The sequence below is a fragment of the Topomyia yanbarensis genome, chromosome 1 (assembly GCF_030247195.1).
Source record: "Topomyia yanbarensis strain Yona2022 chromosome 1, ASM3024719v1, whole genome shotgun sequence".
Lineage (NCBI taxonomy): Eukaryota > Metazoa > Arthropoda > Insecta > Diptera > Culicidae > Topomyia > Topomyia yanbarensis.
Window position 1 is genome coordinate 155,238,096 of NC_080670.1, and position 27,578 is coordinate 155,265,673.

The following is a 27,578-nucleotide window of genomic DNA, read 5'->3' on the forward strand; positions in this document are numbered from 1 at the left end:
TCTGCGACTCAATCATTCGACAGATCCCCGCAGCAAGAATTAAAGTAACAGTTTCGTTTGTCTTCCGACGAGTCACACAATATGAAGGGAACTGTTTTATCACACTCAGCATACTGAGTAGATATCCTGACCGCTGTCTTCGGTGGTTCGAAATAGCAATCTTCCTCACAATTCTCGCATTAATTTGTTGAAACCAAACAAGATACAATTTTTTTAAGAGTCACCGAAAAACATGTTGTTTCTTAAATTTATTTTTGAAAATTTTCGGGGGGGGCTTTAGCCCCCTAGCCCCCCCTCTGGCTACGTGCCTGTCGGAGATGCTGCTGTGTGTGCGTGTGTATTTTTATTTATCGAGGGGAAATCATTAAAAGAGACCACTACCGACTTGGCCGTGATATTGTCGGATTCTTACTGCAGCTCTTTCTCCAGCAAACCTACCGACTAAACTTAAACCTCTTGTGTTTACCTATCCTCTTCCTCACGGGAACGCCATTTAGTATTCCTTCAGGTTCATCAACTACGCTTGTTCGCTGAGTGGATATTTTCACATGGCTTTGACCACATTGGCCACCTACGTCGGTTCTAGATTCCACATAAGAAGGAACTGAGAAATGCTCTAGAGAGGGGGACCCACAGGACTCCTCAAGTTTGTGGCTGTCGATCCATTGTATATAAGTGTTAATCGCACTGAATATGTAATATGTAATAACCATTTCCAACATTATATTGAGCATAACCAGCCATGGAATCGCATGAGAAAGGTACAATTGAACCACTAGTTGGATTAAAACAGATTTCTCCAGGATTGATTTCAAAGAAACTACTCAAGATACGTTTTCATTTATATTATTAGACAACTCTTCTTATTACAATGTTGAAATTTATAGTATTTATTTATGTACCTTTACCTCGAAACGCCTGTAATAGCGACTCCACCAAAAAAATCGCGAACGACTTTGCACCAAGCTTTCTCCGGTTCTAGTGGTAGAAATTGGAAAAGAGCAATATTTCTATAATTGTCACTTTTATATATACTTTTATACCCTCCCTCCGGAACACAAATCTCTGAGATTCTGGTTTTTGAAGGTAATCCCTGAGCTTCCGGGATTTAATTCATTTCCTCTGAAATTTTTGTTTACAGTCTAACGCAATATGTCGGATTTATACGACTATTTGTGTTCAAATTCATTTTCCCAGACAGACCCTTCGTTTCAAGGTGTTCATTTGCAAAACAAAAAAATGAAAACCACATCAGTTATCTGAAGAGTGAAGACTAGGGAAAGAAGTCTTTGTTTTCTGAAGTTACAATGCTCAAAAATGATAACCTCATATTATTTCACCAAAGCAGCTTACTGTTGCTAATACTTATCAGCAGTTGCTGCTTCGCAGTGAATTTAAAACGCAGGACTACTGTTTAATTTTAAAATGAAAAATACCTATTTGCACAGTAAAGCTATTGATACCAGGCTTCGTTTTTTGAAAGTCCTAAGGTAGCTTACAGCTTGGATCATTTCGGAACAATTAATTACAACTTTTGTACGCCAAATGTCAGCTCTTATTTTTCAAATACACTTACGTTTTGTTTCATATGAGAATGTTCGAGATTCTCCTATAATTATGCTCAGTATTCAATTGTTGATCCAGTAGACCTAAGTAAAACTACAGCTCTCTACACTCCCTATTTTATTATCCCAATGAGCTCGTAAAGTATTAGATAGAATATTTCTAAGTATTATGATATTTTGCCGTCTTTTGATCTTTAAGCTCTATAAGGCTCAAACTCCTATCCCCGATGTTTCAGAGAACAAGAGAAATAAAGGCACACTTGCACTCTCTCACAAAATCAACATACTTTAGAATAATACTGAACTAATGGTTAAGAAATATATGGTTGAGTACGTAACTTATATGTCTGCTAACTTATAATATGTCAATTTTCATAGCTGAAGGATGATGGTCTAAAAGAAATGTAACTGCATTTCGTACGTGTATACGTGCAGAAATATATTGATTTATCCAACGGAATATGTACTAATCTCTTAAATTATATTAGGAATTGGGTTATCCGGCAAGAAGATTCTTAAAAAATAATGAATATCAGATTTCACTTTAAAAGCATTTTAAGTAAGTGCAAGCTGATCCCATCCATTCTTCCAGAGTTTATAAGCTTCTTTTTTTTTAAAAGGTATATCGCAGTCTCATGCTTACACGATAACGGTAAATATTGCTAACTACATGAAAATTTGTTGCTAAATATTAACGTGTTAGTCCGGCTACAATCACTAACAATATCGGCTTAATTGCTACCTCCTGCAATGTAAAAAACCCTCTCACCGAACGTCAGATAAGAGATGAGAAATAAAATCCCCAAAAGTATGCAGCAATGCGGTCCAAGATCTCTAATCTACTCGTCTCCTCCTTGAACCGTTCGCTTTTTTTTCAAAAGCTTACGCAACAACACTTGGATTAGCCTCGATTACTTTCTTCGCTCGGAATCGCTTAATCGCAAACTCACTCAACCACGCAAACACACACATAAAGATGCAAACCGACTGCGAGTGGATGCAGATCGGAAAACTGTCGGTCCAGTCACGAATTGCCCCGATCAGTGGACCAAGAGCTATCACAAACAGTCCCTTCCCAACCATATGCCACCCGAAGGCTGCCGGAAGCTTTTCCAGTGACGAGTACTCCGATACGCATAGGGTAAAGTTAGCTAGCGCTATTCCGCGGAAAAATCCAGTGATCGATAGCCACACCATTAACTCAGTATAGCCGCGCTGCTCAGCGACAACTGAAAAAGAAATGAGAGTTAGATTTCTGTAGAAGTAGAACCAAAAAAAACTCACTTGATCTTGTGATAGCAACGAATATCAACGACACCATAAACAACAACCGCTTACGGATTCTTAGTTTATCCCCAATCGGAGGCACAATGACACGGGCCGCTATATCTGTGAGTGCCGAAACAGAAAGGAAGAAGGCCACTTCGCTTTTGTTGAAGCCTAGACTAGCCAAAAAAAATGGCGTTACCATTTTGAAATTCATTTCAGCCACATAGAAAATTGACAATCCAAATAGAATGTTCAAATAAATCACGTCCTTTAGAAGACCGACATCCATCAACGCAGTGAACCGTTGTAGGAAGGATACTTTCGGTTTGATCATTTCTAGTCCTAGCTCGGATTTAACAGTTTCGATCTGTTTGGGAATTCTGGGTGGCCGAGCAAATGAATTCATTGTAGATACTCCCACGTGTGTATTTACCCGGCGAATAATCTGGTAATCAACATCCTCCGCATCGACATCGCCTGTCTGAAAGAAATGTATGATAAGAAAATACTGGCTGGTGGTGCCCTCTCGTTGTGAGAAATGATTTCGCTTCGTCGAAAGCTTTTAGCCCAGTGCTTTCAAAACCGATTCATAATTTTTCCGAATACTCACATCAACATGAATGTGCATACAGCTTCCACTGCCGGTGAAATCCATAGTCGAAAGCTGCGAAATAACCGATTCGCGTCTCTTTCTTAGCGCCAAGCTCATGCTGGCGGTAGATGTTATTCGAGGGAAAGACGGGCGTGTTCTTAATCCCACACCATGCGCACCGCTCTGCACACTAACACTGGACGTTATTCTTGGAAAAGTTGGTCTTCTGGGTATTCCGTTCGGCTGTGGTGAAGACGCATTTTCCGACAGTTTCCTGTCCCTCCTAGGAAACAATAGCGTTTTTATCTCCGGTAAACTATCGTTATCTCCGTCGTCCTCCTGTTCCAAAATTATGCCCATGTGTGGCGATTCCACCATCTCAACGTCCACTTCCTCCTCAATCAGATGCCACTTGATGGGCTGCAGTAGAGCGGCCCCAACTGCAGCGTGCAGAGCCAGTCCACTGAGCAGCAGGACGGCTCCTCGGAAGTCGTATGCTTCCAACAGGTAGCGCACCAACTGGGGCATTATGAGCATCCCCAGTGCTGTGCCGGCCATCGAAAGACCGACCGCTTGGCCCCGCTTTTGAGAGAAGTAGTGGTTCAGGGCAACGAATGCGGCCGATGTAGCCAGCCCGACACCGATGCCTGCAAGAGACGAAATATAGGTAAGCGGTTGGATCAACCAATTTGGAACATTTATGGTACTGATAGTGCCATTGTATAATCCGGCACTAGTGAAAAGTACAATGTTTATTGTATTCGATACCAAAATCGATTTTTATTGGGTTTTGCGATAAGTCTACGTTTATTGAAACATTTTCGATAATGGTCACCAGAATGGATGGAAAAATGAATGTTTAGAAAAACTTGCCTTGAGATTTTCTCAGCTATGGGAGAAAATGATAATTTCTTCAAAAAAAACGATAAAACTGCACATACAAAAAGGATAAACAACATGACAACGAAACAAAACAAAACCTACCATTGATCACACTGTAAGTGGCCAAAATGTGCGCCATACTGGTAGCGGGTGAGGTAAGCGCAAGCCCCAGCCAGCAAAGCAGTGCTCCAGCGATGGCTACCTTCCGGTAGGAGAATTCTTTTAACAGCGGACCCACAAACAGGCCGGAGAAATTCATCATCACATCCAGGGTGCTGATGATGATGGCCGCCCCGGTAGTTCCCACCTGTAAATCGTGGAGCAAATCGCCAAACAGCAACCCAAAAGAAGGCTCGATGGAACGCGTGGCCAACTAAAGATGTGAAATAAAATAATCGTGAAGCAGAACGGCGGCTTAAGCCAGCAAGGCAAGTGGAAATGTGTAAAAGAATGGGAAAATTTGCTCAAATTTAAATATTTACAGATACTTACATTGACCATGCTCACACCGAAGGTGGCAACCCAACCCCAGCCGCCATCAGGAGCGATTTTCCTAGCTGCCTTTAACTTCTCCATATTCAAAGCGGATTGCAATCAGTTTGAAAAGTCTATCGCACCATGTGACGGAAGTTGTTGAAACGGACTGAAATAAGAAAAAATGAAAAACAAATTGTACATTAATAGGATACCGATTGCATATGGTGAAAATAAATAGATGACGATAACGAGATATATAATTCATGAATTTATTTATCACAATGCTAAGTGGACTAGATGATAAAGGTATTGTTCGATTTGACAAATAAATCACGCTTGTTGTTAGTCCGCTGGTTATCGAAGCTGACAAATAATAATTGAACGTGATATGTTTGTCACGATAAGTTGAAGATCGGTAATCGCAATGTGACTTGAAACGACAAGAGCCTTAGAACTTCATTCCGATGCAGAGCTTGGCCGATTTATCGAGAACTTTTCCTTAAGACTCAAGTTACCTTTTTTGAGCATGTGTTAGGATTGAACGATTGGTAATATGGGTAGGAAAAATTTTATTCAACTTTTCTACCGGATTATAAATTTAAACCTTTTCAAAACTCTATCTATCGGCTATCGGCTTAGCTAAATGGTTTTTCCAGCAGCTATTTTTCATGATTTGAATCGTGATTCTAATAAATCGACTGATATTCTTCTTTTAGAGTTTTGAAAAGGTTTAAATGGTCCGGTGGCAAAGCTGAATACAATTTTTCCATACTACCAAGCGTTCAATTCTAACACATGTTCAAAAAAGGTAACGCGAGCCTTAATGCAAATAATGCATTACAACGTTTCGTGCATATTCCGAATTAGAATCATGCCTTCTTTGCATTGTAGATTAAATATAGCTTCGACAGTATACCAACACAATATAACCCGTGATGAAACAAATTGATAAGAATACATGCTACAGTATAATAAATTTGATGGTAAAAGTGTTGGTCCATTTTGCGCACTTTGTTTTTGCCCGATAAGGTGTGTTCTACACAACTATGGCTCATTGGTGCTTGTACGAACTTTTCCGTCATCACACACAGTGACACTGTTTTGCCTGCAAACAGAGTTAAGATTCAAATTCAAAGCCAATCATTCATTTTCAAGTTGGCGCATTTTTTTTTTGAGATTTATCCTAGGGATCATTCATAAATGACGTAGCATTATATGGGGAAGAGGGAAGCATTTTGTGATGATGTACGACGACGGGAGGGGGGTAGGGGGTTATGTCAGGCTACGGAGCTTTTTTAAAGGGGAATAACTAACACGTTTTTTTTTATTTTAAAAAAAATACAGGGACAGGGGGAGAGTTACCGTCAAGCTACGTTATTACCAAGGGGGGGGGGTATTTTGAGGTTTGTGACGAAATGCTACGATGGGAGAGGGGGTGTTAAAAATTACTCAAAAAATGATACGTCATTTATGGATGGCCCCCTACTGGAGTTGTAGAGCTGGGTTCTCGGAAGGACTCCCCGTCAGCATTACTCACTACAACGGCAGACGAGACAGGAAATGTCACCCACTAAAACACTACTTAAGGGCAATTGCAGCGGGCCGTGATTCTGATTGTGATTTTGAGTGCACAGTTTAGATGTGCGGGCGTAGGGACATCGCATGGGAATGAGCGTTTATTTGTGCGTTTATTTTGTTATAAGTGGTATAGCGTTCGCTAAATCTTCGGGGCGTTTTTGTGTTTGCGAAATCTTGGACGTAGTTGTGCATGGATGATGGCGATTGTTCGTCTTTATGCATCATCGCGAAATGCTCGGACGTTTGTAAGTTAACTTGTAAGATCGCGTGGGCATTTGTATATTGCATGGGCGTTTGTATGTTGCGTGTATGTAACTACTCGCGTTTGTAAATTTAAAAAACTGCCGAGCGTTCACTTAGTCTCAGGGATGTTTATCGCGTCTGCTAGCGTGAATGTAACTTCGCGTGGATAAATTCGATCGGTCCACAACCGGTGATGATGACACTTTTGTCAATATCACATTTTTCATCCAAAAGCATTTTTACTCACCGCCTTTCGATAGTTTTAAGAAAAAAATCAATCACTATAACTTGAAAAATCACTTTGAGGATGATTTTTCAACACTTAGTTCTGTCTGTTCGTTTCGAGTGCACTCAAAAACTAACTTATGTTAACATCTCTTCGTTAACTTCGTGGCGCTACAAAAACATATACGTCAAAAATTGAGCGCGGCCTACAACCGGGGACACTCCTCTATAGCATGATACATTTAGAAAATCGAGCTTCATCTATGTATGCAATAAAAAAATGATTTTCAGTTGTTAATCAGCTAATCTTTTAATGTCATTCCGAACGAACTTAAGAACTGTTGAAATTAATTTTGGAGTAGTGTTTCAATTCATCAAAATTCCATTCAATCTCCATGAGTCCCATTTATCAACAGAACTGCTTGTTGCGCACATTTTCCACTGCCAGCAGTATATCGTGACAGGCCCCTTTTTATTGTAGGGCACATAAAGATGTTATATTACCATTCATATGAGTAATTCCCACTATCTACTTATATGCATGGCCCAGTAAGGTATTATAGTACGAAAAGAGTTTATTGCCTTACTGGGTGAAATCATCCATTCATTTGAGTGTTGTAAATAAATGTTCTAAGTTTTACATATCTAGATTGCAGAAGCGAGAGTATCCTTCATTTTTCCAGGCTGGTGAAGGTAATATTTACGTGGATAGTACCCCATTACTACACCGCTGAAAGTATTTGAATCCTTTTCAGATATACCACACTGGGCACAGTTGTGTTATTATTTTATTTGGTGTAAAAAATATTTTATGTGGTTTTTGTTTGAGACCAAACTGAACCAGGTTCTAACCCCAACTACAATCGAAACGTATTTATTATTATTATGGTGAGTTCTTTGATCCCACAAAACGATTCAGGCCATGGAATTAATTTCGATGATTCATTTCTTACTACATGGATTTTCTCATTACCTGTGCTGTGCGTGGGAATAAATCTAAAGTTTGCAAATCGATCCATGTCAATTTACTTTTGAGGATCAAAAAATGATATTCTTTCAATCGAACCCACCTCCCCTCGAGACCAGCCATTGAAGTTGTCGCCAGAAGTAAAGGCAAATACCTTTGTATCGCTTCCGCCTACATCGCCCCTAGAGCCACAGTTGGGTTGGCTTTGCGATATTGCGGAACTTCTCCCGTAACGAGACTAGTTTTAGGTAATTTTAACCCCAATTTTAACCGCAACGTTGCAGCATGGGGTTTCCTTCATGACGATATTCGAACTACCTCACTCCCCGAACTATGTGACAACTTCAATACGACCTTTTTGAACACGGGTGAAATGACACGGTCCGGCTCGTAGACTTGTCCCTCTGCTCGACATCGTTGCGGTTAGATTGCATGTGTAAGATAATTCCTGATCCCCACGGTAGCGAACATCTGCCAATCGTAATTACTATTGTTAACGAATGCACACAATAGCTTCTTCCGGAGGAAGAGTGCGGGTTCCTGGCTGGCTTGATTTTCGATACCGCGATTCAAGCTCAGACTAAACGCGTAACATTGTCCCTCATTACTGGAGGCAAATGACATCCGAAAATCTGGAAAACCAGTCTCCGACCACAACTCTTATCGACCGATTGCAATGCTGTCCTGTACCCGGAAGTTGTTCGAGAAAATGATCCTATTCTGCCTCAACAATTGGGTCGAAGCAAATAGTAATCCATTTTCAGATACCCAAATGGTAAAGGGACGAATGAATATCTTGCGTTGCTCTCAACAGAAATTCAAATGACATATGCTGGTAAAGAGCAGATGGCATCAGTTTTCTTGGATGTTAAGGGGGCTTTTGATTCATTTAACATCAATATCCTTTCTGCGAAGCTGCACCCGCATGGTCTTTCACCGATTATAAACAACTTTTTGCTAAGCTTGTTGTCTGAAAAACACATGCATTTTTGGCATGGTGATTTATCGACATCACGAATTAGCGACATGAGTTTTCCCCAGAGCACCCTAGCCACCTAGTCTACAACTTTTACACGAACGACATTGATTTATTTATTTATTTCGTCAATCGATGTAGACTACAGTTTTCCTTAACCCATTCATGCCCATGTTGTTTGTGGACAACAACGTTTTTAAACAGCTATAACTTTTGATTGAGGCGAGAACAAGCAAGGCTCATTAATGTGATTATTGCCTTTAATTTGAGTATTAACAGTGACAAGGATCAGCTCTAGAACTGAAGTTATTGCAATTAGTCTGATTGGAGCAGTGCTGCCAGGGACAGTTTACGATGACGACAGAAAATGATTTTTTTTTCGTATATCTTCATTTTGGTGCAATATTATTGAAAACTGATAAAACTTATCAATTTAGACTGTCGTTGGCTACGATTTCCACGTAATTGGACTATTGTAATTATTCTAGGAGACTTGTATTGAGCATTAAAAGGTAAAAATTGACCAGCTTCTAGCACTGCCATGGAAGCACCTATCTTTATGAAAAAAGCTTTTCGCGTTTCTTGACCCAACCGTTTTCAAGGAAAAATAGTTTGGAAACCCTACATGCACTAGAAAAAAATTTGGCATGAAAGGGTTAATTACTAATGTGTATATTCCGCGAATTTAGTATAAATGAAGCAATTTCGGCTTTTACAGAATCATCCTCTTACGTTAGAACTTCTTTTGTGTAAATTAAATCTTGTTTTAGTTTCAGTTTAGACATTGTAAAATCAATACACTTCATTAAACTGGAGCGAATCTAGTATTGCTGTTTCCTTATTGCTTTTAGTTGCATAAGCTGGACCAATACGATGAGTCTAGAAGTGCTGGCGGGAGTACATCCACTGAAAAAAACCGATTTTGGAACCTCTTTGTCGTATCCTCGCTAAAATTTCTAAAAGTTGAACGCAAAATTTTAGCAACCGTCGCTCTCGAAAATCGTTCATTGAATGAAGCAATATCCCTCCTTTACCAAGCTACCCGACTTCCGGCTAGGACTTTGCGTTTTATGTTGCGTTTCCCCTGCTCTTTTTTTGCCCTTCAGAAATATTTCATGTATGACAAATACACGCAAATAGATTCAGCGTAGTACACTGTACACGTTAATCAAATAATATAATTTCTTGGGATATACACATATAATATTTTTACTGTCAATAAATTGCTAATATAGTTTTTAGTTATATGCCCACGAAAAGAAATTTAATATTTTTTTTTAATGCTAATTTTGGAGTAACTACCCTGATACTTGTTAATGTTATTTTCCTTAGTGTTTCTAATGAATGCCTTTTCACATGACACCGAAGATTTATTAGAACGCTATCATTATAATTGTTAAATAAGTTTATTTATGTTAAATAATATTCAATAATATTTTCATTAATACTTTTTTTATTATTCTTTAATGCCAATGGATTCACTACATCCTTTCCCATCTGTACTCTCTGTGCGATATTTTGTAATCGGTAAACGGTAAAGTATAGGCCAGGCGTTGAGTTTGGTGATATCACACCTTTATTGACTCTTCTAATTTGCGAATTAAAAAAAACAAAGTAGTTCAGTTTTTTTCCAACATTTATTCCTTAGATAAATTTTCTCGCTACGGTTTCCATAGCATTCTCAAACAAGTTATAATATCATACCAGGGTGAAAAAAAATCATTTTGCGTTCAGAAGTCTAGTGGAACACACGGTACACGAAGTTATCGTTAAATCTGGAAGGACGTTTCATAGATTTCCGGCTACGAAGTGATCGTGGTTCATTCGCCTGCTGGATTAAAATAGACTCGCCATCCTCTGAAGCTCCTGCAACGTTTTCCAAAGCTGGAAATCCGCCCTCATCTATTTGGTTATCAAGTTCCTCGTCGGCCAGCTCTGCAGCTGTTTCAAGAACAGGATCTTTTTTAACCTCCTGTACATTCCTTGCATATTGTACGCCTGTGCGACTAATTACCACCACTTTTGCTCCTTCTCTAGCCACTACCCTGAAGCGCTCTGAAGAATAAGTTGCATCTGTTTTGGTACGTTTAGGGCGAGCCAACAGGACCACGTCACCAATTTTGATGTCGGACTCTTTAGCACCCCGAACTGAATCAGCATACGTTTTACTCGAAAATTTCGATTCCGTATCTCGTTCTCGAATTTCATCACGGTCAAGTTTCTTGTTGGATGGACTACCCCATAGGCTGGGAAACGTACCACGATGCTTCCAGCCCACCATCAATTCGAAAGGTGTCACTGAAAGTCGAGAGTGAGGAACCAGTGTATTATGCCGGTGGACATATTCTTGCAGAGCATGACGCCAATTTCTACCATCCAACCTGGAAGCTGCCAGAGCTTTTATGATACCCTGGTTTTGTCTTTCGACTGTTCCATTGGATTGAGGACTGAGAGGTATCGCCTTGCGTATGTCAATCCCTTTATCTTTCCAGAACTCGATGAAAGCTGCGCTTTGAAACGGCGGGCCGTTGTCGCTTTGCATTATAATAGGCAGCCCCCAGGTCTGAAATACTTCACATAAGGCGGAATTCGTGCTCTCTGCATCCATAGATTTCATCTCGATAACGTGAAGATATCGAGAATATGTGTCAATTACAATCAAGAACTCTCCCGAACCAAAACTAGGAACCGATAAGAAATCAATCTGTAAAATTTCCCATGGTCCTTCTGGGAGCTCTCTTGATGTAAGTGGCACAGGAGGGTTGCGTTTGGACAACAACAAACACGTTTCGCAGTCCTTAACAAAACGAGATACTTCAGCAGACATTTTTGGCCACCAAAAAAATTGGCGCATAATGCGTTTCATAGCCACTTCACCCACGTGACCTCCATGAGCGGATTCAAGAGCTTTTCTGCGAAGGGCTCGAGGCAGAATTACACGCTCATCCTTGAACACTAAAAATCCGAGGCAGTGCATTTTTTTCTTATGAGCTTCGTACGCACGTACTTCATGAGACCATATCTTTTTCTCTAGCGCCTCCCGTACAAATTGTAGCTCTTCATCACTTTCTGACATGCTTTCTATTTCGTTCCATGTAAGCTCCATATATCCAGAATCCAGCGCATACAGAAAATGTTTCTCTTCATCTTCTCCAAACGTTTCGATTTTCTGCGTTTCGGGTATAAGCCTGGATAGTGCATCAGCAACATTTTCGTTGCCGGGTATGCGCTTAACAGTAAAATCATATGGCTGTAACCTCAAGGCCCAGCCTTCAGCACGCGTCACAGCTCTCCTACCCAATCGGTGGTTGGTGTTGAATATATATTCGTTGGCCTCAGCATCGGTTCGAATAACAAACGATGTAGTTAGCAGATAATAACTGAATCGCTCCACTCCCCAAACGACAGCAAGGGCTTCTTTTTGTGTTTGAGGATAACGTTGCTCGGTCTGTGAAAGGACTTTCGAAGCGCAAGCAATGATTCGAGGATGCTCATCACCATCATATTGCGTTAGCACAGCTCCAAGGCCTGTGGGCGATGCATCGACAAACAGCTCGATGCGGTCCGATGGATTATAGTATCCTAAACGCCTAATAGTCTTTAACGCCTCGTCCTTAAGATATTTGAATTCTCTATCTTCATTCTCAGTCCAATAGAATCTGTCCGAAACTCCTAATGTTCTTAAGTGCTCTGTTTTGGTTGCTCTGTGTATGATAAATTTATCCACAAACGTTATTAAACCGAGGAAGCTTTTAACTTCAGAACAAGTGACAGGAGTCTGGAATTGCCTGATTGCAGAAATTTTCTCCTCCTCAACCATCCATCCCTTTGGTGTCAAAGTAAAACCCAAAAATCCTACAATCTGGCTACCGAAGACACATTTGCTTTCATTCAGTTTAACGTTGTGATTTCTTAGGCATGCAAGGACTGTTGCCAAATTCTGGTCATGCTCCTCTTTCGTCGATCCGAACACCAGAATGTCATCCAGGTAATTTTTGCATCCTTTGCATCCTCCCAGTATCTTTCTTTGCAACGTTTCTTGGAACAAATCCGGAGCATTGCATAGTCCAAATGGTAGTCGCACACATCGGAACATCCCAAATTCGGTGAAGAAGTTGGTTAGGTGCCTTGAGTCTTCATCCAATTCGATGTGGAAAAATGCATTAGAAATATCGATAACAGAAAACCAAGTAGCTCCTTTTAGTTCGGCTAAAATCTGCTCCAAAGTTGACATTGAAAATGGAGTTCGGTAGATATACCGGTTAGGGCCTCTCAGGTCAATAACCAACCTGATGTCTTCTTTCCCTTTAGGCACAACCAACATGGAAGAACAAAAGGATGTGTCCATTCCATCGACTACTGGTTCTATAATATTTGCTCTTATCAGTTCTTGGATCCGTCTTTCCACTAGAGGTTTTACGGCCAGTGGCATATTTAAAAAAATATTTCGGCAGGGCGGTTTCGATTTATCGTAATGGATCTTCACAGGTGGAACATTGAATTTTGGGAAAATCTCGTCCTTAGAGAGTACAGCGATCTCACCAGCAGACAACGATTGCTGGAGCCCAAGGCTCTGGGATTGCACAGGTACCTTCAGTCCAAGCATTAGAATACTGTAACGCGATGCCGTCGACCTACTTAGCAGAGCACGTACTTCTTTAACCACATAAAATTTTTCTAACATTACCGGTCTATCATCGGAGATGTACAGATATGCCAGAAAAGTCGCAGATACCTCAATGTCTTCAGTGGATGCGTATGCTTTCAGTGGCCTATCCGTCTGACTGGTTACCTCGTATACTTGGTTTCTATGCTTTGGGTCTGAGATTAACTTTTGAAACAATTCCTCCGTGAATGTATTCACCTGTGCTCCAGAATCAATCAAGAATGCACAACGCAATCCACCCACAACTGCAAATATTACACCTTCATCTGATTTCTCAATCTGTGAATTCAGCGAATACAAAGCTGCGTCAACTGGTTTTGGAAATGAGCGGTCCAGCTGGTAAAGTATAAGTATCATACCATTAAACAATGAACATTATTTATATTGTACCAATACTCACAATATTAATACTTTTAGCATCAAATTCAGCGGAAATTGAAGATGATTGATGGGGATCTTGATTATATACGGTTTGTTTTGGTACCACTAAAGAAAGACCAATCGTAGAGGTTTGACAAGGACTAGTGTGAATTGCCAGCTCGTTGTTGCAATACGCTTCCTGTACGATAAAACAACAACTTAAAATGTTTATAATCTTTAATTCATTTATTTTTCTCTTCAGGGTCGATTACAACGAGATCTAATGAATGATTTCAGCATTTTCATTTTGTTTTGAAGCTAGTCTTCTTTTATTTGACTTACCGTATCTTCGGCGACCAAAACCTCCTCGATCTTCTCAACAGCAGCGATTTTAGCTGGAGCTGTTTCTATACCTTCTTGAGCGATACGCTTGTACGCACCGGCTGTACACGCTCGCTGAATGTGCCCAATGACTCCACACCTGTTGCAAGTTTTGTCCTTAACATTGCAGGTGTTCGCCGAATGGTAAACACTGTAGCATCGCCAACACCTTTCTCCAGAATGATACTGCAGTTGAGATTGAAGATGTGTTCTTGAGAATGATTGTCTGCCTCGTGGAACACGCCAGCTGCCTCGACGAGCCGGATATCCACGGGAATTCATATTGCCACGAGTAAAACGATTAGCTTCCCATTCCTGTGGCGATCTAACCGGAGCAATCAATGCATGTGGTGGTGGTTTCTCAGGGTGCTTTCCATATTTCTGCATTACATACTCTTCATTTAATCTTATTGCTTCCAGTTCACGAACTTTGTCGACAAGGTCAGTGAAGTTACCTTTACGACTGAGCATTTTCAAAGCCGTAGTTCGAACGTCTCGGTTACTAGCGTGTTCTGCCACTGTAGCTACTATTTCTTCGAATTCTTTCACGTCGTCAAATTCACACAAACGCGCTGTTGAGCCGACTCTTATTATGAAATTGAGATCGGATTCTTCGGGCTTCTGTACCATTAGTGCCAGCCGCCGCCTCATCAACATTATATCAGATCCAGAGCCAAAATAGGTTTTCAAGCGATGCATAGCGTTAGAAAAGGGCAACATATTCGGATCAGGTGCATACGCATGAGACTTGGTATTTCTAAAAATCTCCAGCAGGCGTGGTCCAGCCTTGACCTTGAAAACCGTGAACATAGTCGCTTCATCTCCGATACCTGCCAATTTCATTGAGTCTATAAGCAAATCTTTCCACAGCTCAAAAGTTTGACGATGGATTTGTTCGTCGTCGGCTGTCTTGCACTCTGGTACATTGATCGACGCCACTGATAATTGAATCATCGAGGACAGAAATCTGGTTTCTTCCAGACTCCGAGATGTACTGGGAACGAATGCTGTATGCTGAGTGCTGCTAAACCCGGTCCGGACATCGAAGTCAAGATTCGGGATATCAGGATTACTCCCAGTGTCTTGAGCATTAAGACCAGCCCTCAGCTCTTCGTTTTCTTTGCGTGATTTCTCCAACTCGTTAGCCAAAAGCACTCTCATAGATCTTTCTTCGGCCAGTTGCTTGGCCAACTCGGCCGACGAATTATCTTCCTCCGTATCTTTCGGTGCACGCACGTATTTTCCTACAACCAACAAAAAAACATTTTTTGTAGATTATAGCATTACAAACTAGGGGCCCATTTCACAAGCTACGAATATGCTTATCTATTTACGTATTACGAAGGGTGTAATAAAATCGAAAGCTACCTCTATCTATTGTGTAACCATGTTGTACTGCATTAGAAAAAAAATTACACTATAAGTAAACGGAACCAAACCAATTTTAGCTTCCTTATAGTCTTGCACTGTGCAACGGCGATGTAGCGTATAAGAGACAGACTGAGTACACCCTAGTTTGAAGTAGTGGTGTAGCACGGACTACCCCGTAGCAGAACTATTTTAAAAATGCCATTAACGACTTGCATACATCGGTTTTGAACTGCTAGCTTCTTTTATTTTCATAGAGCCTCGCTCGTTTTTTTTTATTACGGCGATTTGTTTGCTACAGACTTAGAGACCTACTCGCTCTATACATATATTGCAAATACAGAGGCCTGCTCGCTCTGATTTTTTTTTTATTTATGATTGCAAGAGTCCTGCGCGCTCTTGGTTTAGTTTTTATTGCTGTCCATCGACATTCAGATATCAACTCACTCATTTTTATAATTTGTAGAGACCTGCTCGCTCTACTTTTTTGCGACATAATTTTTTTTTTGTTTTCTACTCACCTGCCGACTGCGCCATGTCGTATCCTCGCTAAAATTTCTAAAAGTTGAACACAAAATTTTAGCAACCGTCGCTCTCGAAAATCGTTCATTGAATGAAGCAATATCCCTCCTTTACCAAGCTACCCGACTTCCGGCTAGGACTTTGCGTTTTATGTTGCGTTTCCCCTGCTCTTTTTTTGCCCTTCAGAAATATTTCATGTATGACAAATACACGCAAATAGATTCAGCGTAGTACACTGTACACGTTAATCAAATAATATAATTTCTTGGGATATACACATATAATATTTTTACTGTCAATAAATTGCTAATATAGTTTTTAGTTATATGCCCACGAAAAGAAATTTAATATTTTTTTTTAATGCTAATTTTGGAGTAACTACCCTGATACTTGTTAATGTTATTTTCCTTAGTGTTTCTAATGAATGCCTTTTCACATGACACCGAAGATTTATTAGAACGCTATCATTATAATTGTTAAATAAGTTTATTTATGTTAAATAATATTCAATAATATTTTCATTAATACTTTTTTTATTATTCTTTAATGCCAATGGATTCACTACACTCTTATATCGATTACTCATCCAATGCAATATCATAAACCTGTAAGTAATTGAAAATTTCGAGAGGCTTGTCGAGCTCAATTCTCGTAACCGATTTAGATCCTTGTACTTCGATTACATCGCACAAAATATAAATTCTTCTATTGTCCCAACCATGTCAATCTCCCTCGTGCTGCTGATCCAACACTTCACTAAAGATGAGATTTGTGGAATCCCGGATCATATACGTCCGCACGTGATCACAATTATTTTATGGTAAATTTCCAGAAACCGACCGCAACAAGATGTTTTACACCGACAGGACAAGTCTCAACGGCTCTACTGGCTTCGGTATATTCAATCAAAACCTCACCGCCTCATTCAAACTCAATGATTCTGCTTCAGTTTACGTCGCAGAACTCGCTGCTATGCAGCATACCCTTGGGATTATTAATACTTTACCCACTGATCATAGCCTTATTGTTTTAGACGATCTCAGCTCAATAGAAGCTCTCCGTTTGATGAAACCACTTTCCATATTTTCTGGAGAAAATATGAGAGCTGCGTGCTTTGTCTCTAAGATCGTACAAGATTACCTTAGTTTGGGTTCCCTCGCATTGCTCCATCGCAAGTAATGAAGAAGCAGACTCTTTAGCTAAGGCGGGTACAACGAAATACCAATCTACTTCAATTAATTTTTCAATATCTCTCGTCAGAGGACGCTAGAAGTTGGCAGACATATATTATATTTCCTGATTGTACAACATATTGACATGATTTAATCTGTTCCACAATATTCCGCCACGTCACTCGGTCAGTTGCTGCTTGTCTCCAACCTCTCAGGCGCCCGATACTCACCTGGTCCTGCTCCACTTGGTCCAGCCACCGGGAACGCTGCGCTCCTATCCGTCTTGCCGGATTGGAGGTGAAAACCAACTTGGTGGGATTGTTGTCCGGCATCCCCACGACATGCCCCGCCCACCGTACCTTTCCAGCTTGAGCTACTTTCCGGATACTTGGTTCACCATATAGTCGCGCAATTTCGTGGTTCATCCTTCTCCTCCACACGCCATCCTCCTGCACACCACCGAAGATCGTTCTCAGAACCCTTCTTTCGAAAACTTCGAGCTTGCAGATCGTCCTCGAGCATTGTCCACGTTTCGTACCCGTAGAGAACCACCGGTCTAATCAGTGTGTTGTACATGACGCATTTCGTGCGGTGGTGAAGCTTCCTGGATCTCAAAGTTTTGTGGAGCCAATAGTAAGCACGACTTCCAGAGATAATACTCCTTCTGATCTCCCGGCTGGTGTTATTATCCGCAGTCACCAATGAGCCTAGATAGATGAACTCGTCGCCGTCGATCGTAATACTAATGCCCAAGCGTTCCCTATCGCGATCGGTTCCGCCAGCCAGCATGTACTTCGTGTTAGACACATTTATCTTCAGTCCTACTCGTGCTGTTTCGCGCTTCAGTCGGGTATACAGATTTGCTACCGTCTCCTTGTTTCTACCGATTATGTCCACGTCGTCAGCGAAGCACACAAACTGTCCGGACCTCGTGAAAATCGTGCCCCCCATGTTGATCCCCGCTCTTCGCATTACACCTTCCAGCGCTGTATTGAACAGCAGGCAGGACAACCCATCGCCTTGTCTTAGTCCCCTACGTGTTTCAAACGGACCCGAGAGGCGGCCCGAAATTTTGACACAACACCTTACACCATCCATCGACAGACATCTTGGAGCAATGGAGAGATAGGACGGTGGCTACATTCTATTGTCCTGAAGGTATCAACAAAACCTTGGTTCAGAAAAATGTTTGGGGGTCGGGATTTCATTCGTGTGGTCTCAGCTCGTGTCCAATCATACGTTAGACGCTCATCTCCAACGTATTGCGCTATCTGCGCTTGTGGCGAAGGTTACCACAAACATATTGTATGGGCATGCACCATTAATGTTATGTCAGAGCTCAACTATTGGATTCCCTTTCGACCCGAGAAAGATCACCCAATGCCCCGGTTCAAGATTTACTAGCAAGCCGCGATCTCCTATATATGCTCCTCGTATACACCTTCTCAAAAACCATCAATATACAGGTTTAACTGCCCCCTTTATTTTTCTTATAATTCTCAGAAGTGCCCCTTCCGACTATATCGTACACCAACGATGGGTTGATGCGACTTCAAGCTGACACGTAACATCTCTGTTGACTGACTCAACAAACACGGGACCTACATCATATAAGTCACATGCACAACGCGGTATGTTGCCGATCCGCATCTAAGCCGTACTACGAAATCATCTGGAGGAACTCCTGTCCGCTCGAGGAGGACCACCAGGCGTTTCAATACATGATATGCTTTCTGATGAAGACCGTCCGAGTCTGTAATCCATGCCGTTGATCTCCCGATGCCGGAAACTGAAGGTTGATATTCACCACCCCTCCCCCTATCATCTTTGTCCACCCTGATACCCAGAAGTAGGAATTCACCCCCTTCCCTACCTATTCGCTTGAATCACTACCTCTAGTGATTTTTTTAATTGTAGAGATTTCAACCTTAGGGTCATTCGCCGCTTTTCGGGTTAGAGAAAGATCTTTTGGAAAAATCTCTAACCCTATGCGCGGTGTTGAGAATCAAACCCAAGTGAGCTGCGTACAAGGCAATCAATTTACCAACTACGCTATGCCCGTCCCCTCAGACATCTAGTGATTCCTAGGTTTAGTATGGTTCTAAAGTGTTACGCTTAGTTAATAATTAATTGCTTTAATAATCTCCCTGCTGAAAATCCTAAAGTGTATTACTATATACAAAAAATAACGCTTGAGAATATTATACCCTCTTGTATAAGATAGCTGTAAAATTTCCATAGCATCATTATAAAAATAAATAAATTATATCTCCTAGTTTAAAGAAATTCAAAATGTAAAATAAACAAATTAGCAAGCTAACGCAAACGTACCTTTTAAAATAAATGAATTGAATAAAAACAAAAAGAAAATTAGAATATCGTGCTCAAAGAAAACATAAAAAATGTAGCTTATCGAAATAACGGAACTAACTCCATGCATTTGCGTTTTCCTTACATATTTTTTACAAATACATGAAAACGTATTCTATTCGATAATCCTTGGTTGGTTTGTGTCAGACTTTAATCATATACTTCGAAAACCACAAAAAATACTGCAGTTAACCGAGTTCTCCTCAATTAAAAGAAAGATCCGTGTACGGTACAACTGTTACATAAAACAAGGTGCAGCCAATGTTAAACAACGGACGCAAAACTTTTCCATGATCGTCGATTAAAACTAATACCTACCATATAATCAACGATTGTTTGTATTCGCACTGTATCACTTATCGTTCACCCATCATCAATATGGGAGAGCTAATTTATGGTTCATCAAGCATCAGACACTCGTCAATTGTTTAATAGCTCAGACTCAGCGACAGCATGTTCGCCCGCATTCCGCATCAGTAAATGACCGCATCACGCGATTGCAGAAAGCTAGGGACTCGATCACATTTTCATTCAATTCGCTTTTTTCCATCCAACTGAATTCTACATCGATGTAGTACTAAACCGGACCCGCTCTATAGCACTGTAGTAGGCTTACAACCCTCGTTGAACCCAGTTCAATTCTGCTCATAGTGGAGGCCACCATCGATAAGCCCGCGAGTGATTCTGCTATCATCGTAACCTTCGCAATGACACTTGAATATGCGTGAGATACTAATTCAAAAGTCAACTAATCGAACCTTTTGATTGCCCCTCGAAATGACGTTATCCCACCGCCAGAATCGAATCTGTTATTACCGTACAAATATATGTGAAACATAAACAAACACTCGCTCACAGCTTGACACTGGTACACAATGCGGGATTTATTAGAGGATCACGTGTACCGGCAAAACATTCCCAGGATGAGAAACCACGCCACGATGCGCAAATGAAAATCTTGTTGGTGCAGATGTAAATTTTAATCAATTTGAGTTGTTATGAGAATCTGGAGCAAATGGGGCGCATAGACTTAACTAACCGGGACCGGTTACTGGCGGTTAGTTCGATTCATTCCTTACTCGAGTTTTGAGCAAATCCTAGGACATGTAGAGAAGCACCACCGTAATCAGCTAGAGCAACAATACGATTTGTTTACAATAGGTGGGTGTTTAGCTTCTTGGATATACGTTATCGATGGAAATTTATCTGTCAATTATTGCACTTGACGACAAGAGCCAGAACCGAGACTAGCTACCACTTACGATACATTAGCACCTCCGAGGCTAGGGAGAGGTGTTAATTGGGTCATTTTCAGGTTTTTGGTACAGAGCTTCGTGTTTTTAGCGCTGGCACATCCTGTGTGTATATACAAACAACGAAGAGTAAGATGATAAACATCGGATTTTTACCGTTATTTTTTTTCCGCCAGAATCTATAATTATTTAACTTTTTTGAGGAATGAGGGAAGTCACAGTCATCATGCAATTTCAGTGCTCTAGAGAGTATTAAGAGTAACTGTATTCCAACTTACAATTGGACCTGACGAAGTATTCTACTTCTAACAATCGATCAAATTCCAAGAATTTGAAATTAATTGAACATTATCCACTGTTAGGTGGATCAAATCGACGGTTTAGCTAATAATGAAAATACGCGAGACTAACAAGTTTTTGTTCTCTCTCTGCCTTTCTGAAAAGTTAAACCTGCTCTAGCAAAACTGCATGCAAACACAACAGAAACCAAATAAAAAAATAATTAATTCATTTCTGCTAGGTTTTATTTATTAGCTCAAGAGTCCCTTTCGCAAATTGCTAGCATCATACACGAATACGCTTTTGAGTCTCAATCATTAAAAAACGAACAGCTCTGATTCATCTACTTAGTGCAGCACCCACCACCCAGCTATTTTCGATCCCAAGGCACGCCATAATAAATACATAACACCTCTTCCGAGCACACATAGCAAAATACACTTCAACAGGGACAGAATCCGACGAATGCACGTATTCAAGGTCTGTGTCAACCAGATGTCCACAAAACCGAAAACCCGAACCAGCGTCAACCGACCGGAATGAAAGTAGGTAAAGGTGCAGGACTGAGCGGGTTCGGTCTCCAATGTACTATAGATCCGTTTTCACGAGCTCAGACCGCTTGATAAAAATCATTTCACTACGTTTTCGTCGAAGCGGTTATAAAAATAGGTAGGTATTCTACTGTGACACGCGCTTCGACGAAAGTCGCAACAGTTCGCACTTTGTATTTGGCGCATGATGCGTGGGGTTTTCATTGACGGAACTCAAACAAAGCTAGGGCGATGGGAGTGTTTTAACGATGAAATGATTTTTCATCGAAAATCAATGATCCGATATTTAAATTCACTGATAATAATATTGTGAGCAAAATATAATAGTCAAAAACAAATGCATTGTAGGTACATAACATTAACAGATGTGCTCATCATTCCAAGTCTCTGACGTTCTTCACGGTATAAGCGATAATTATTGATAAGTGAAAAATAATAGGCATTGAGGATTATGTTATCATGTCTCTTCTTTATTCGTGTCATCGACAGGACTCAACGCCTGTGATCGGAACCTTGGATACTACGTTGAAGTGTTCTCGTGTGCCAGGAACCGGTGACTCTATACAGTGTCTGAAATCGGTAACGCCGAAGAATCAGATGAGAATCTTACACACCTCCTGTAATATAACAGAATCGGAATTCGTTCATCGGAAGGACCGAAAACAGTTTGCATTACGTTGCGTTTCGACCACGGTGCTGTTCGTAAATTGCATACTGCTTGTAAGATCACTGTTCAGCAATGCGTATTATATCTTTTCAGTCGAATATATCATGTATGAGAATTTTTATTGCCGGCCACAACCATCTTCACCGGTACTTTGGATAGGATACGAAATGTTGATTTGATACCCACTTAAGGGGGCATCTGGTGTAGAAGGCAAAATTAATCGACTTCGCGTAATTGTTAATATTGAACCTCTAGAAAGGTCTCCCGCAATCTCGGTGGCCATGCTGATTTTTTTTTGTTTTAAACATGCATTCCACGCGTGTATTTGTTATAACACACGAAGATTTCAATCTAACGGCAACAATTTTCAAAAAAACTGATTGCGATAAAAATACAGTGTAAACAATACACTCTAAACTACTTCTACCCAAATTTTCATGAGAAAGTACCCTTAAGCTTCCTTCTCCCTATTTATCTTAACGATGAGCACAGATGTCGGTTGCTAAGCATTGCGTGTATCCAGTTCGTGATATATTAAGGTACTCCATGACCCCGTGCTGCTTCCAAGATGGATTCCAAAGACACATTGTCAAAACCACCTTCAATATCGAGAAAAACTCCTAAACTCGATTGCTTTTGTGAAAAAGCTTTTTCAATGTTGTAAACAACATTGTGTAACAGGGTGGTAGTAGACTTCCCCCGCTGATATGCATGTTGCATTGCATGCAGCGGTGCTCGCCCAAGCTAACAACCCGAATGTAGTGGTGTATTAAACGTTCCACTGATTTGAGAAGGAAGGAGCTCAGACTAATCGGTCTAAAGCTCTTTGCCTCCTCATAAGTGACGCGGCCACCTTTGGGAATGAGTTAGACAGTTATTTCCCGCCACGCTAATGGAATGTATCCTGTTGAGAGACTACAAGTAAGAACCTTTTTCAAAATATGCTTATAGTGTTCATATTCTTGTTGTAGTAGAACGGGAATGATTCCATCCTTTCCCGGAGACTTATACGGAGCAAAACGTTTGATCGCCCATTTGATCGATTCGGTTGCCACAATTCTACGAGCAAATGCCCAAGAATCAGAACAACCTGAAAAGAACTCAGAGGCAGTCGTCAGTTGTGACTCCGTACAGCCTGGAAAGTGTGTTTAAAAAAGACAGTTGAGTACTACATCTTCGTCAGACGAGTATTCACCATCAGCAGTTCTAATTGAACTGACATGAAAGTCTTTCGATTTCGAAAGTAACTTATTTAATCTACTACTCTCGTTGAGACTTTGTGCAGAGGCTTTTCCAACCACAAGCTCAGAGGATCGAAGGGTATTTCTGTGTGCTTTACGAGCTAACTTAAATACCTCCGACCTTTACGAGCCAACTTAAATGCCTCCGGCAGGGAAGCGCTGCGATTCCAAACTCTTCTACATAACTTTTTGGGTCGAACAAGTTCGGTATTCCATCAAGGTGTTCTTTTAGAAGCACGCATAACTCGAAGCGGAGAAGCCTCTTGGTATGCTGCTACTATCAGTGAGCTTGTTTTATCCACGACCTCATCCAAGTCACTTGGAGATTCAATCGTCAGAAGATATCCATTAGAGTGGCTCGCGGTTGTATGGGAAAACTTCAAAATGATTTAAACTAGCGGGCAAAGCACTTTTTGAGTTCCATTTGTGGTCCCAAATACCTGACCCCCTTAAACATGTTGCTATGCTATGCAAAATTTTGATAAAGAATATATCTAGCATAGAGATGAAACCTGACGAGAACCAAAAGATCTCCAGTTTCCAGAAATGTATTGCGCAATAACGGGAATCAGGTATAAGTAAACGAAAAATCACTATAGTAAAGTTGTTGTTGTTGGTCGCCGGATCTCCAATCCACACTGGACACTTAGAATTATATGTACACAAGGCCCTTATGAGCGACATGCAGTTTGTATAGGCAGTTTGGGATGGGAGCTCCAATTTGAAACGATAACATGCTCACATAAAGTAAATGTAATGATTGGGTCGCCTTAAAAAATTGTGGAAATTTTAGAGATTGATTTCATTTGTTCAGTTATCTGTGCAGTCAAACTCTCTAATTCCTTGGAAGCGTGTAGTTGCAAACTCGCAAGTTACGAATTGGAAACTATTATCACCACACAGTATACTTTAATGGGGCCATATTTTAAGCCTGATGAAACATTTTAATATAAGAGCATGTTTAAAAATACCGATCAGCAAGGTTTATAAGTTTGATGTCAGCAACTCGCGTTGTACTGAAACTATAATATTCCAAAACTATTTGGTCGAACATAATTAGAATCAGGGATGTAATGCACCTCAGAGCAAATGAAGAGAAGAATAAAAAAACGCTTTTGCACTTTTCATGCGAACCACCGCTCTTCTCTTTCACAATAAAACGCTTCAATCCGATGTGCGTTGCTCGCCTGCGTGCATTCTACTCCATGGCTGCACACATCGAAGAGTAGAAATAAAGAGGCTCTTTTGTGTGAATCTTGGTCCCACGAGCACGGAAGCAGGGAAGGCAACCAAATAATATGTTTAAAACGTTATTCCGATCAATCGTTATCTGAATTGTAGTTTGATTCGCCTTCCTACCTGCGTGCCAGTGAGGGGAGGCACAAAAAATTGCTCTTCGAGGTGACTCTTTGCGCGAAACTGTGCAGCTCTTGATACACAGATCTTTATCTTTTTCGTTTTCAAGTTTCTCTTTGAACGGTCGTTTTGCACATCACAGTATTTTTGTGCTGCTCTATTTTTCATCGGAGTATTTCGCTCTTTGTGCACATTGTATGACCAAATAACAAGCCTGATTAGAATGATAATGAATTTAAATTTAAAGCACCTACAACAAGCGGCGAGTTTCATAAGCGAATCTCGGATTAGTTTCCCTTCTCAATGTACCTATACAATTAGTTTGCGGCTTATCAGGAATCAGGAATCAGTAGCGTCTGGCTCAAATGGCACGTTCCCCATGTTGATCGGAGATTTGTGCCTTGCCAAGAATCGTCTTTTCATCATTTTCCTGATGGGAAGGATTGGGGAAGTGGTAAGGTTAGGGGTAAGGAAAACAACGACACATAACAATTAAAACAGAGCATTCTGCACCCCCGGAGTGATGCTGAACGATCTGAAGGTGCTACAACAGCAGGAATAAAACTTCCAACCCCCGGAGGGATTTAGAACCTCTACTCAAACAGTGAGCGGATATATCAACACCCTCGAGGGGATATTGAGATAACAGAACGACAACACCCCCGAAGAGATATTGTCATTCAAATACGGCTAAAAAACTATAGCTCTTTACCACACTGGGTTAGGAACAAAAGCATATCCTTAAATTTCAGCTCTCTGTACATAGGTTCATCTATGTATGGAGAACCAAAAATCCGGATGCGCAATTGCATTAATACAGGGCAATTGCATATCAAATGATATGATGTTCCGTAATCGGATTCACAAAAGATCACATGAATAATACTCAGCGCGCTGAATAGTAGCCATGTGATAATTGAGTTTGCAATGTCCAGTCAGTGCCCTGACCAGAATACTGCAGTTGTGCTTGGAAAAATGCAACAAATTTCTTGACATTTTCGGACTCACATCCGGCAGAAAAGCCTTTGTTTGAACGCAAGTTTGCAAGCTACGCCAATGGTTGGCATGTTCGAATGCAGCCCAAGAGCGAATCTTGTGCTTTATCCAACTTATTAACAGTGGTAGAACTGGTTCTGGATAGGGTTGGGAGTACCGGTTTTACCGTTACCGAAAACCGGTAAAACCGTCCACATATCCTATACCGGAATACCGGTTTTATAAGAATGAAAAACCGGTATTTTCGGTAATTTGTTAGGAAGAACTATTTAATAAGAGGTTTTTATTGTTGCACAGCTATAAAACTTGTTAAAAGATTTTCACTTGCTAGTGTTTTCAAATTAGGTCTTATGCACAGTTGGTTTGCCTGTTTCGGGACTCTTTAATAATGATATAACCAGGGGAATAGTGCTTAGGTAAGCAGTGGGCTACAGCTTAATTAAACAACCCGAAAAAACCCACATGTCAAATAAAACTTATCAAACTATGGAGGAACAGGTAAATCTGCAAGACAAAATCAATCAACTCCATATTCTCACATATGGAGCATGTATTTGTATTAAATTTATTCACTCTACTGCAAATCTATAACGCACATACCTATCATAGAACTCTGACAATAGATTCTACGGTTTTCATCAGCAATACTGCCGCGGGGTACGTTGGAATGAAATTAAAAGAAAATTGTTACAAAGCACTGGTTTTCAAGACAAGGCGGAATTTATACTGAAGCGGTTTCAGTATGAGTATTCGAAGTTTTGGATACCAGTGAGAAATCTGACCTTGATCTACCTGTCCTATAGCGTTTTCGTTTTCGACAGGCTGAAACCCGTTCCACTTTCTGGTGAACATCACCTTCACGTCCGAGTATTTGGATATCCAGAAAACAGTATCTTAAGGTCTGATTTTCCATATATTTGTTTTTCAAATCTCGGAACGCCAACTGCATCTAGCTAACCAGTGTACTTTTTGGATTAATAAGCGACGGTACTTTGCATACTATGATGCAGAGACCAGCTGCTGTCATTTTTTATTTTGATTACAGAGGTTTTTACCTTAGGGTCGTACGGCTCTCTTTTCGAATTAGAAAAATATCTGGAAAAATTTCTAACCCTATTAGCGGGATTGAGAATCGAACCTAGGTGAGGCAATCGATTTACCAATTACGCTATTCCCTACCCTGGACTTTAGAAAAGATTCACAATACCATAAGAGTAATCAAATCAACATTCATAAAGCTTTTTCGATATTGGAGCACTTTGAAAGCAATTCATGTTCTCTGTTAATTGATCAAATGCCCAATGTGTATGTGTATGTTAAGCGATTATTTTGTTAACACAGTTTGTAATTTTTTTTAAATACCGGTTTTTACCGGTTTTTTCATTTCCAATACCGAAAATACCGGTTTTTTAAAATCCTCCGGTTTTCCCAACCCTAGTTCTGGACCAACGAAATCAGTCGCAGCGCCAGCTCTAGCCAATTCGTCCGCCCATTCATTTCCAGTAATACCGGAATGACCGGGTACCCATAGAAGGTAGATAGCATTTGAAATGCTAAGTTCTTCGATTTGAGTTCGACATGCGATTACTAATTTCGATCTCGAATCTGCCGAACTAAGTGCT

General features: G+C 40.6%; 1 protein-coding gene across 3 annotated transcripts in view; it reads right to left on the reverse strand.

The window, feature by feature from the left end:
• Window positions 1–1,532: 1,532 nt before the first annotated feature.
• LOC131678155 (uncharacterized) overlaps window positions 1,533–27,578 on the reverse strand; it is a 55,993-nt gene continuing 29,947 nt past the window's right edge. For all 3 annotated transcript variants that reach the window (XM_058958217.1, XM_058958218.1, XM_058958216.1), the window contains 5 exons: window positions 4,801–4,951; window positions 4,411–4,681; window positions 3,445–4,073; window positions 2,850–3,315; window positions 1,533–2,794 (listed from right to left, as the gene is read on the reverse strand). In XM_058958217.1, the coding sequence (XP_058814200.1) occupies window positions 2,448–2,794; window positions 2,850–3,315; window positions 3,445–4,073; window positions 4,411–4,681; window positions 4,801–4,884 (1,797 nt within the window). In that variant the 5' untranslated portion in view covers window positions 4,885–4,951 and the 3' untranslated portion in view covers window positions 1,533–2,447. The remainder of the gene's footprint in view (window positions 2,795–2,849; window positions 3,316–3,444; window positions 4,074–4,410; window positions 4,682–4,800; window positions 4,952–27,578) is intronic.